Source organism: Schistocerca americana, chromosome 8 (genome assembly GCF_021461395.2).
Source record: "Schistocerca americana isolate TAMUIC-IGC-003095 chromosome 8, iqSchAmer2.1, whole genome shotgun sequence".
Taxonomy (NCBI): Eukaryota; Metazoa; Arthropoda; class Insecta; order Orthoptera; family Acrididae; genus Schistocerca; species Schistocerca americana.
The window spans coordinates 438,233,379-438,246,348 of record NC_060126.1 but is presented as its reverse complement, the minus strand read 5'-3'; the positions used below and the strand labels follow the sequence as shown (position 1 = coordinate 438,246,348).

At 40.9% G+C, this 12,970-nt stretch overlaps 1 protein-coding gene across 1 annotated transcript in view; it reads right to left on the bottom strand.

Moving 5' to 3' along the window:
- LOC124545503 overlaps positions 1-10,490 on the bottom strand; it is a 201,306-nt gene extending 190,816 nt beyond the window's left edge. The window contains exon 1 of the mRNA XM_047124446.1: positions 10,462-10,490. Within this exon, the coding sequence (XP_046980402.1) occupies positions 10,462-10,480 (19 nt within the window). The 5' untranslated portion in view covers positions 10,481-10,490. The remainder of the gene's footprint in view (positions 1-10,461) is intronic.
- Between the last annotated feature and the right edge of the window lie 2,480 nt (positions 10,491-12,970).

Sequence of the window (12,970 nt, the reverse complement as noted above, 5' to 3'; positions counted from 1 at the left end):
GCAAAAAAATTGAGTAACATAATGGCAGACGTGAAACATTATTTATAGCTCAGCATAAATACACTTCGATGAAGTAAGTACATAATTGTAAAATACAGATTTGTCAGGAATATACCGAACCTGTTCTGGCCCAGAAATAATAAATTGAGATTAAATAGGATTCATAATTGTATGCCTTGAGCATACATTTTCTCTAGTACGTGAGTAACGGCGTTTTGAGCCATTTGTTTACCGATTTTATGACAGTTAAGTAACCGCGAGAGTAAAATTGAAAAAGTTCTGTTAACTTTGTTCCAGTAACATATTGAAAGATAACAAGTGTATATCTCCGTTTCAATGTGACCCACCCTTAGATATTAAGTGAACAGAGTCTGAAGCACTCTTTTTGTTTGTTCTACAGGACAAACCAGATAATGGCAGCCTGGTAGCTGCGTGAAAGCGTGGAGTGACTTGGACACAACTCACAGTGACCCCTCCCCTTTCCCCATGTAAGTTAGAGTGGACGTGAAGGACGCACACCGTAGCAAATCCCCCCCCCCCCCCCTACCCTTGTGAATGGAAGTGTAGAACGCCAGCCAAAGCGACTACAACCACGTGTGTAAAAATGAAATTTTCTTTCAGGTTTAGAAAAGAATCCTAAGATATAATTATCTGTTTATGTATCATGAATAACTGTGTTATTTTCTTTGAATTTGTGTATGTAAAAATATTTACAGACAATTTAATGGATTTAAGATTTTCATAAATTTACATATTTTATGTGTTTGTCTCCCTAAGGCAATATGTATGCCAAAGTGTTTCATTGATTTTTGCTTAAAATTTGAGTGATAATGTTGCTTAAGAGGCAGTGAACATCTCAGCAATTTAAATAATTGAAGTGGGTAATAAGTTTTCTTTTAATATTTCTATATGTTTACATTTCAATTTTAATTTTTCATAGGGAGTTAAGCTGTACTCTTGATTCCCTTTTTGTAATTAATTTTTTCATTTACATTCAAAAAAAATTAAGTGGAGGGTGATGTAGGGAAGCAGCATACTCACGCCTTATAAAATTCACATCAGTCTTTCCATTGTGTGCCAGCCTAGTCTGCCGTAACTAGCTCTGACGTCATAAATGTTGCGCAATACTTTAAAAATCAGGTAAATAACCTCAAAAGTTTCTAGCATGTCAGGAGTAATACTAACTCAATATGTGTTGGATATCAGTTCAATAACTTTAACCATTTTCGAAATTTGGATGATTTTCTGTAAAAATCATTGGCGCAACAGAATGGAGCTAGAAACTTAAAAAATTATATTTAGATTCCTTTTACATCATAATTTAATAGAAACAAAGTTCTGGATCTCACAAATTTAAATTTTAGTTGAAATTCATGATTTTCTGGTTTTCGTCTTATAAATTACGGAAGCAAGATAGATTAAGTAGGCGAATAAATAAAGCTAGGATGTTTAAATTTAAGTAGAAGGGAGATTCGCTATAATCATAAAAATGTGAGAAGTTTCAACAGAATAACTATAAAACTATAGCTACAGCGTATCTCCAAAGAGCAAGTTCAGAGCTCGTCTACTGCGTGTAGTGTAATTAAATTATGATTACTTACTTGTGTGCTGATTGCAAAATTAAATTGAAAGCTTCATCAGCTATCAGCAAAGGAAGCAATCATTTATTCGATAACTTAAAGTGGTGCATTAGTAGCCCAGCAGCTAGTCGGGAGAGCAGATTTGATCAGGCATTCCCTTAGCCGTTCGCACCACGGCGTTATATGTAAGAACGCTGCACGAGAAGAAAAAGGCCTCAGTTCTCTCCAGACGCTGATTAGCACACCACCTGTGCCGGGAGTCGCGTCGCGTCGGTATCGTTGATCTAAACAGCCTTGGATGCAGTAATAAGTTACTCGGGATACGCGGAACCATGAAATCGTTTTCGAGTGAAGTGTTGATTTTGGGATGACGTTAATGATCTATCTTTAGTTTGCGGATGTCGTATTTTCACGTGCCGCCGCAGGACAGACATTCTACCACTATTAGCGTGGCGTTTGATGAACATTATCATCAAATTATGGCGAGCATTCACTTAAACATTTAATTTGAACAGTTATAGTTGCACCAGCGCATTAAACTCTGAACTGCTCTGGTAGTTTGGTCTGTGACTTTCAGAGTATAGTGAACATTTTAGAGAGAATGGTTTTTGATTATGAATCCCAGACAATCTCCTAATTCCTCAGAGCTGTAAGCTGTAGCTATAAATGTATTTCTCAGATGAAGTGGGCACTAGGTATTCTAATTACAGGCTTCACGTTTTGCTAATCACTTTCTGGTTGCCAATATTGTAGTTAGAGACCCAGTGTTGAGAGTGGCAAACAGCATAAATACAAAACATTTATTCTATTATTCCACCTGCCGCCCCACACAGTCTCTCTCAATATACAGGATTTAGGTGGAATAGTCATAGTATCTTGGCATAAGTACAAGATATAAGAATATCCAAGTTCGATCGGCAAAAATGACTAGCCAATTACCTGTTACAACAGAGCACCGTTAATTGTTTAACGAAACTGTAGGCTATGACGACATGTTAGTGAAATTCTCTCTTTTTTTCCTCTTTCAGTAGAGCCATTTTTGGAGTAAATATAATAGTTTGACTACGAAGTGTGCTATGTGTGATAAAGAAAAGACTGATCTACATGAAACATAAAGTAACTAAGTTATCTACGTAAAGCAATATCCGCCATTTGTCTGACATATTTCTTTTGTCACTTCCTTCATTACCTTTCCTCCTGGTGACCTTGATCTGTTCAGATGCGCGTATAAATATATATTCCTTTAAGTGAGAATAATTACTTAATTTCGTTAAAGCATTGACTCAAGGTCTACTATTTGATATCACTAATCTTATTAACATGTCCCTTACAAGTTTCCAAGAAGAAGTGTAGGTTAACATTGTTGTATGAACGGAAATCGCGAACTTCGCCGTTATCTGTTTCTCCATCATCGCAGCCATCTCGGCGACATAAGTACGAATTGTAAATTATTTAGGACTTACGTGCCATTATATTCTCGCAGTCCGATTGCTCAGTGGGAATAAAACAAGCGCTAAGAATATTCCAAACCTATACACTTGCGAAAATACGAAACCAAGCCAGTTATTCTTAGAGAGCAACATTTTGATTCTCGTAAAACTTCAAAGTTTAGACATTTCGTCAGTTTAAGTCCCGCTGCAAAAAGCGAGAACTAGCCTGGTGACTGGTGACCTCTTCTAGTACCATTAAAATACATCATTATTGCTGTGTATATGTAATTTTACTTCAAAATATATTTGTTTCAGAAATGTATGTTTCTTTTCAATGCAATCACACAATACGATTGTGAGATTTGGAACAACTCATCTATGATTTTCTGTAAGCTGAAAACCATTATCTACAAGTGAACAGAATTTATCTAACATTTGTAAACTAAATAAAACCGCAAGAAGAAACAATTGGTATATTCTTAAAATACATCGTTCTTAATGGTCAAAACACGAGGTAAGACAATATACCACTCTTTCCACAGTAAAGCCTAGATCCGCTTCCTTTAGCAGTGATGTAGGCTGAAAAATATCAGTAATTTCAAAATTTGGGAAATTTTATGTTATTATTTTATACTTTGTAAAAGAGATGCAAGATGGTGGATACACTTTTGTACATACTTCTGTTTCCTGGCTCCGTTGATGAGACCCATTTCTGCACACTTTGATGCTAGTCGTGAGTTATTTCGCGAGCTGGAAATCTGTTGCACATACCTTTCAATAAATGAATCAGTGTGGCTGATAAGAACACTATATGTATTAAGTTAATGTGGGAAGCTATCACACAATTATGCGATGAAACCGACAAGCATCTAGAGAAAACCCCTTTCTCACATTTTTTTTTTTAGTTTACGTGTCATACTTTCTTTAAATATCAAAAGAAAACAACAAGAAAGTGTGAGAATGCCTAAAAGTTATTGTCACTCTCTTCTGAGCTACTGCTTCCCTTTCATATCCGTAGGCTGACCACGAAAGATTTTTCGTTGACTTCCACTGTCCATACGTCTCTCTGCAACAATGGCTGAGTCTCAATCGCGACTTTGTATGAACCATAAATCTCTTTATTAAATCTGCGCAGCATTCCATGAACTAACTCAAGTATTTTTCTTCCACGAACTGACGTAAAAGTTCAAAAAGTAATTCTGTTTCCTACTAAGTTCCGCACACTACTTATTCGTGATGTAACAGACGCAACAGCTTCCGATGGAAGGGTGGATTAACGCGTAGCAGCAACACGGGATGCAGTTCACTAAGTATCTTCAATTCACTGCCCCACAAAGGTGTCTCAGTCGTTTGCAACTAACACCAGCAGTGATGGGCACACCGCTTGAGTGTATGCCTATTGTTAGGGCCCGACCGTTAAATTCTTATTTAGAAGTTAACATATACGCATCATAACTCACCGCCAGTAACAATGCTGCATAGAAATGCTCAATGAGCGAACTCATTACGTTGAAGCAATTATGTAGTAATATTCGCCTCTTAATCTCTTTGTTAGTTTGAATTAGAGCATGAAGTACTCCTAAACCTGATTTCTGAACATTTCCTATTGAACCCAAATGTCACACAACAGTTGAATGGTCGCATTTCACTACATACGTGTGTTATCGAGACGTCTTAAGTGTTGAATATCTTTCCTGCTAGAACGATCTTTCTTGAAACAATAAAGTTCTTAAAAACGAGGTACTGGTGGAATTATAGTTGTGAGGACGGGTTGTGAATCGTGCTTGGGTAGCTGAGAGCACCTGCTCGCGAAAGACAAAGGTCGCGAGTTCGAGTCTCTGTCCGGCACACAGTTTTAATCTGCCAGGAAGTTTCGTATCAGCACGCACTCCGCTACAGAGTGAAAATTTCGTACTAGAATAAAGTTCTTTTCAGACTAGTTTTGCCCGAAAGTACTCACCCCACACACAATACAAAGTACTCGAGCTTCCACTGCGGCCTGCACCTCTCCATTAAAACCAAATCGAATAACATGTAACAAATGTTAGACTTTTTTCCACTTGTGGCCCTGTTTTAAAGCGCTTACACGATGTTCATGAGTTTCAGCCATGTGATGTCAATTACTTAACTCTAAGAAAAGTTCTAGAACTTCAGACAAGAAAATGACGGCTGATGAACACACTCATAACGCAGCGCCACGGTCACATGATCAGGCGGCATTTGAAAAGCGGCGGGTGGCGTGTAGCCGGTCGTCGGTGGGCGGTGTCAGCAGTAAGATGACGGCACTCCTGAGACTATGTATTGTTCTGATTTAAACGTAGCCATGACCTATTTTGCGGAACTGTTTCGAAAGAGAGAAAACGCTTTCTCCAGACTGCCTCGAGCGTGGATGTGTGTGATGTTCTTAGGTTAGTTAGGTTTAAGTAGTCCAAAGTTCTAGGGGACTGATGACCTCAGATGTTAGGTCCCATAGTACTCAGAACCATTTGAACCATTTTGAACCACAGACAGCATTGCTGTACCAACTTCACTGTCACCAACCATTCGGCCTCACAGCAAGAAGTTACGGCCTCGGGTGCCATTTCATTTCGTAGCAGAACTCTTTTGTTTGTCATCCGCAGCATCTTTACGCAGTTGTATATCGACGATGTACTGCCCGCACCGTTTTGTGGCCCTTCATGGCAAGCCATCCTGGGCTTACACTTTGGCTAAATAACGCCCAGACACTCACGGCGAGAATTTCTATTGCTTGTCTTCGTGCTTGCCAAACCCTACCGTGGCCATCAAGGCCGCAGGATCTCTCTCCAATTGAGAGCATTTGAAGCACTGTGGGCAGGGCCCTCCAACTAGCTCGGGATTTTCACGATCTTGAGCGTCGTTTTGATGCAATTTGTTACCCAACGCCAAGTCGAATAATTGTTTGCATAAGGACCAGAGATGGACCAAAGTTCTATTGTCTAGCTCAATTTGTGAAGCCCCTTCTCTTGAATGAATGATCCAGTTTTTTTTTTTTTTTTTTTTTTTTTTTTGGAATTGTAATCATTGTTTGCATCTATATGTACACCATATGTATCGATTTGCCTCCCATTTGGATAATTATTTTGTGGTGCGTCTTTGTCTATGAGTGTAACATTGATCAGAAAGGCTTCACTTTGAATAGGTTCAAATTTAAGTTCAAACGTTTCCTTGCAGTAGACTGATGTTGTTTTCAGGGGTTCCCAAAACCAGTTGGAGAACATTACCAAATAATGTGTTCTTTCCTCTCATACACTCTCAAGGATTCTTTTCCTATATTTTGTTACTTCTTTAGTTTCTTTAGCTAAGGCGGTAACCACCCTCCCGTAAACTATCTACTAACCAGTTACATTGCCAGGTAGCTCCGGCTCACATCCTTCGACTATATTACTATGTATATGGCTCAGCTTCTTGTCTCATCTTGGCCAGCATACCCATCTCAATGAAATGTTATTTTCGATGCAGTGCACTTCTGATGTATAAATCTCCCCTGGCTCCAGGCTTCTCTTTTAGTACACACAAAGTTTCGCTTTTGTTAAAGATGTTTGACTCATCCAGTACTACTTATACTAACTTCTTTATAGCTTTGTTCTTCTGAAAGTATTAAGCTTTCCGCTAAAGGATGTAAATTAATCGTTTTCGTCATATCTTTATTGATATTTAAATCGTATCCTAGGTATCTGAAGACCGAAAGTCTCGGAGTATAATGCTGGAGCGGACATATTCTGTCTTTAAGTGTGGATGTAAAGGTTTTTTTAAAGCGTATATTGCTCAAGTCTCCCCTACAGTGCCTTTACCTCCCGAGTGAAGTTGATATTTTTATTACATTAGGTACTACCTTGTTTCATTTCACCCATAAAACGCCAACAAAAAATGATAGAAGTGGAAAATAATATGCACGCCGGCTTTCAAAGCGTCTATGTGGCTAACTTTTTATCACTGCAGCACTCTGTTAACAAGCGTTAGATACTGATGGCTAGATACTGACATCTATTGATAAAATTTGAGGCTGGCTGATTAGCTCTGATCTTTTGTGGTTACATTATTGTAGAACAGTCATGGAAGCAGTAACATCTATTAGGTGTCTGGAACTTTGTGTGGAGAATGATTTAAAGTAGCATGACCACATAAAAATAATGTTAGGTAAGGCAGATGCCCGAGTGAGATTCATTCAAAGAATCTCGCGCAAGTGTCACACACCCACTGCGCTACCAGTGCTAAACCGACTGTCATTGTTTTCTTTTCTCAGGCTGCCTGTTGAAAAGAACTTGCCCCGGTTTACAGGCGAGATACATATTAATAAGCCATCGGGGTCTCAAGTCATTATCATATCCAGTATCAGGAGGTGAAATGGCATGGACTCTTTGCAGAGAGTCGCTGATTGGAATGCGTACTGGGGAAAGGTGGCATAAATCTCAATACAAATAAAAGATTTAGAAACCAACACAAAGAGATATATATTGAAATTAGCACAGAACAACAAACACTTAACCGAGAGCAGATTCCACTGACATTCACGGAACGACATACGGAAATAACGTTCACCTATAACTACACAAGTTTACTGAAAACACTTCGGTGAGAGAATAGTGAACTAGGTTTTGGCAACAAAAGGAAGTGTGGTAGGCTTCTGTGAACCTTACCGCATGGCCGGAGCTGCTACTCACCAGCAGTATCGCGAAACACTCGCGATCACCGAATGACCGAAACGCTAATCGAAACCGAGAACCGTTACTAGACTATGTCCGATGTAACGAGCTGTTAAACTCGCCGTAGCGTGGCGGAGCGGACCTATCGATAAGAGGCGGTCACCCGCAAGACGGCAGCTGGTGGACCTTCCAGTAAGAGGTTCCAGATATGGGCTGGAGCGGCGACGCTCAGGGCTTTTGTCAGTTGGTCGGCACCTCACTCTAGCGTGCCTACGGCTGAAAAAAGTAGTTTCGGTGCCAACTCGCTGGGTGGTCAAGGACTAGCTGCTGCCTGCTGGGCTATAGAGCGGGCCGCTTTATTTTGCAAGAGAGGTTTCGCAACCTGGCTCACCCTCGGTTATTGGCGCGCTTCAGGGGCAATATCGGTTCCTGTGTATGCAGTAAATTATAGTTAAAATGTTTCTTTCGTTTCTGTAATTATTTGGGAGCAGTAATTAACTGTTGAACTTTCAACTATTCTAAAAGTGCATTGATGTCATTCTAGGACTACTTAGCCGACAAATTCATATCTCGATAAATAATCGAACTGATCATCTGTCTGCGACCTCTACGAGCACAGCGGCGCCAGTCATTAAGACAATTGTGCTTGTGCTGAACAAGATATTATTTGAAGCGTACACTCGCGCAAATAACTGCGAGAAGCAGCATTATCGATGACGCTCTCTCTATTCCTTGAACTAAGAGAGCTACGGTTCGATGTTAACTATTGTGGAAAGATATAGTCTAGCTTCTGATCGTAATGAGTATGGACGAATGTACAGTGGCTTAGGAGAGAAGGCGTTGTTGCGAGACCGCCATCTTTAATAGAAAGGAATTTTCTGATACAGTGCGTGAATAATAAGCCAATAAACCAACTTCTTGGCAGCATAAACAATGTGTGTATTATGAATTATATTCTCCATAACAATTTCACATTTTCAGATACTTGTGCATGCCCACATCTCTTTGGACTGTGGAAGCTCGAACATGAAAATTCAGTACGCTCATTTAAACAAATCCACTTCAACGGATAGGCTTCCATAGAAAGGAGCATTGAACCATAGTTAACGTAGACTAAGATTCCTACAGATACAGCACGCAATTCGACGACCAGCAGAGACATCGAGTACTTACAGTCAGCGTGCAGCGGCAGATCTCTAGTCTACAATGCTCAATACACTGAACATAAACGTCGTCTAGTGAAATCTGGTTATTTATTCATTTCAAATATCTAAGCACTTTTCTTAGAGAGACTGAATACTAAAGAACTAATTCCTTGAATCAGCAATAACAATAGTAATTTTATCAAAGCAGTAATTAAATAAATAATAATAATAATAACAGCAGTTCACGGAGTTTACTTTTTGTCTCTTAAAGGAAATTTTCAGCACAGCTCTACATACAATAATTGGGTTCAGGATGAAATAATGACTCCTCTCATGAGTCATTACAGTTCACGTGAGAGGGAGTTACAACTGTTCGTCACAGGTTCATTTAGTAGGCGCAAGAGCGAAACGAGTTTGTTCAAATAACATTGTGAAAACGCTTTAACAGTGTGATACGCATCATGGATTAGTTTGTCATTAAAATTCAGATAACGTACACTCGTAGAAGAATCAATCAAGTTATTGCTTCCTCCTACGCCACACACTGTCTTGTGGCTTGCAGAGTGTGGATGTAGATGTAGAGAGAGATTAGAGCCCACACAGAGGCATACCGTCAATACGTATATATTGTGTAAACTGAAGGTGGAAGGGAGTGAAAGTAAAGGAACTAATCGGATCAGTTGCATGAGAACGTTAACGCGGAATCAGTGGCGACGGGTGAACCTGTGCTCTTCTGCTTACTCTGCTGTTGAGTAAACCAATGCGCACATAGTGTTTACCGCAGATGTGCGGACTTTCTATGCATGCCCCCTCACACACTTCTACCTTGTGTCACCTGTTTGCAGTCCCTGTCCTTGTTTTCTATTCTCTCTAATTTTAGATTCCAGCTGGAGGTCGATTATATGAATGCGCGGTGTCTGCTCTTTGCGACGTGTCCGGAAATCGATTCGACTAGATGAGCAATGAGTCAGCAGCCTTCGGGTTCGATTCCCGGCGGGGTCAGGGATTTTCTCTGCCTCGTGACGGCTGGGTGTTGTGTGCTGTCCTTAGGTTAGTTAGGTTTAAGTAGTTCTAAGTTCTAGGGGACTTATTACCACAGCAGTTGAGTCCCATAGTGCTCAGAGCCATTTAAATCAAATCAGCAGCCTTCAGTGCGAATGCACATTTACATTATACCTCCAGCGGCAAAGCAAAATAAGCGAGTACGGAGTACATGGTTGGAGACTGCGAACGGGTGGTGCTAGCTGAGAGCCTCAGTCGGCCGGAGCGCGTGCCGAGGTAGTCCAGGAATTTCCGGTAAACACTGTGTCCCGGTGGCCCAGTGGTTAACAAAACTGTAGTTCTATGCAAGAGATTCCAACGTCAGAGTCTCAGTCTGGCACACAGTCTCATTATTCGCCGCCGATTCCACATAAAGTGCTGGTGTATCCTGTATCACTAGTACTTTCCCTTCCCTTTTCTTTCTCCGTCCTGCACCTTCAGTTTAGCTAATGTGTATCACAGTTGCGCATTTCGCCCAGTGTCTGTTCTTTTGGATATGTCCAAAAGAACAGACACGGTGCATTCATAAAATGCTACGTATATACCGAGAAAAGAGTCTGAAGGTAAAATAAGACAGATTAGAAATTGCACAGAGGCTTACCAAGAATATTTTTTTCCATGGCCCCTTCGTGAATGGAACCTGAAAAGAGAGAAACGATAATTGTAGACGCTCTATTCTTCACCACAAATCATTAAGGAGAAGGTGGATGGTTATGGTTTAGTTCAAATGGCTCTGAGCACTATGGGACTTAACATCTATGGTCATCAGTCCCCTAGAACTTAGAACTACTTAAACCTAACTAACCTAAGGATATCACACAACACCCAGTCATCACGAGGCAGAGAAAATCCCTGACCCCGCCGGGAATCGAACCCGGAAACCCGGGCGTGCTAAGCGAGAACGCTACCGCACGACCAAGAGCTGCGGACTATAGTTTCGTGTCACACCGAAAATACAATCATTAGAAACAGACCAAAAGTTTGGGTAACGAAAGGATAGGAAAGGAAATCGGACGCACAATTTTCAAAACACCTATCCTGGCATTCACCTGGAGCAATTTAGGGAAATGACGTAAAACGTTAAGTGTTTACGCCTAGACAGACAATGGAATTGCTGCCCTCGTGAATGTAAGTCCCGCAAACCATAAGACGGCTTGCGGAGTGCAGATGTACATGTAGGAATGTGGAACGTATCAGGTTGTAGGCAGCCTCGTGTTTCTTTCTCCTTTTTACACTTAATCCATCGATAAGATGGGTCTGATTAATCAATAAATGCCCATGTACATGCAAAACTGCAGTATTATCCGTGAGAGTGGGTGATGACTGTAGGCAATTTCCGTTAATTCTGAAACATATTTTTAATGCATTCTTGTAGTCAGCGAAAACATTACCCAAACAGTTTCCTCTGGCCTCGGCTTACGTTCAGCTGACGAGGCGGCTGCCTGCTGTCGCATTTACAGCGGCAGAGGTTGGCTTGCGTCTTTGGCAGAATTAACCACGCTCAGAAAGCAATCTATTTGCGTGCTGAGTTCAGTGAACTTGCCTTATCCTCTCCAGTAGGCGAATATGAATACACGGGTTTCTGCACACGACAGACCACCCACGCTAATGGCGTATCCAGTGAGATAACATCACAATACTTGCAGTAACAGTGGGTTGCCTCCACAAGCGAGACCTTTGTCTAATGCCGATAGACTGTTGTCGCCTTGAGCGCGTACACACTGAGAAAACGTTTGACTGCTCGGAGCTCGGAATCTTTGCAGACTGTAATGTCCCATGGGGCAGCACTGACAAGTTGCTGGAAATAGCAGTGTGGATAGGTCGGTGATCAGAGTGTTGTAAAAGAATCGACGCAGAACTGTCCAAACGGAATTGTCAGGCGGTTCCGGTTTGGCGAAATTAATTACATTGTCTCGGATTGGTCAAAATGGCATGAGTGGTGAGCTCACAAACTGTGAAGGAGTAGGAAAGTATCAGAAACTTCCTCTCTGAGACCCGTAGTAAGCACTTCTTCTCCAGGAGCTACAGTACACGGACTTGGTCGTCAGGACGCGCAGACAACGGTATTCTTCACCACGAGAGGAGAAGCGATTCAGGAGCAGATGGGTCACCCCATACTAGCGTCTGACCCAGCCTGCCATCACACCACGCCTGGCCTCACGCAAATGATGTGAGTGTCACAGTCAAATCGTGTGAAACTCGTATGGGATGATAGGCGTATTGGTTCATATTGATCAATCGCTTACTGTGTGATAACCTTTCGGCCTTATTTTATTCACTGAGGCTCTGTTTCTCTTTACGCACTAACCTTCCGATGCAGTCATCACCAACACTTCAGTTCCGTGGATTAGAAGTGAGTTATCACGATTTCTTGTTTGTTCAGTATATTTTACGAGAACTTTTCCAGTCCTTTCTCTCTGAAGATCAACAATTATCACACTTTCGTATGTGTAAACACAGTCATTCTTCCGTGATGGGCATTTTACCCTTGTCTGTTCAGAGCAATCACTGAATTCATAATAATAAATGCAGATAAGTTGTACCCTTGTTTCGTTAAATGTCTGATAGTTCCCATTACTACTTAGTAATTACTAGCGTTTAATCTGGGCACACAACAACTGTTCATGTGTTAGAGCCAACCGTTTCCTTCTGTTTCCGTACACACAATTCTTTTACATACATATGGGTCATAGTGTGGGACTTGCACCTTGAGAGGGGATGTTTAGTACATGTCAGTGACAAAACAGGTCGGCTAGAACCTTACCCTGAGGCGTCTTGCAAAAGTTAACACAAGGAAGGCGTAGATAATTGCAATAAAAGTTGATAACTTCATAAATAACTATCAGTTTTATGATATATCATTTTGTGTTTTGTTTTGTTGTAGGTGTGGAGACACAGAAAACACTCAATTGGAGGACTGAAAGATTTTCTACCTTACAAAACATCCCCAAGTCGTTAATAGCTCCTCAATCGAAATGTTTGCTTTTGAAGTACCACAAGTTATGCAACGTTTCTCAGCTTTCAAGTGGATATCTGAAAATAACAGACAGCATAAGACTAAAAAAATCTTGCCTGTTCTGAGACACTCCTCACGGTCTTGTTCGCTGCCG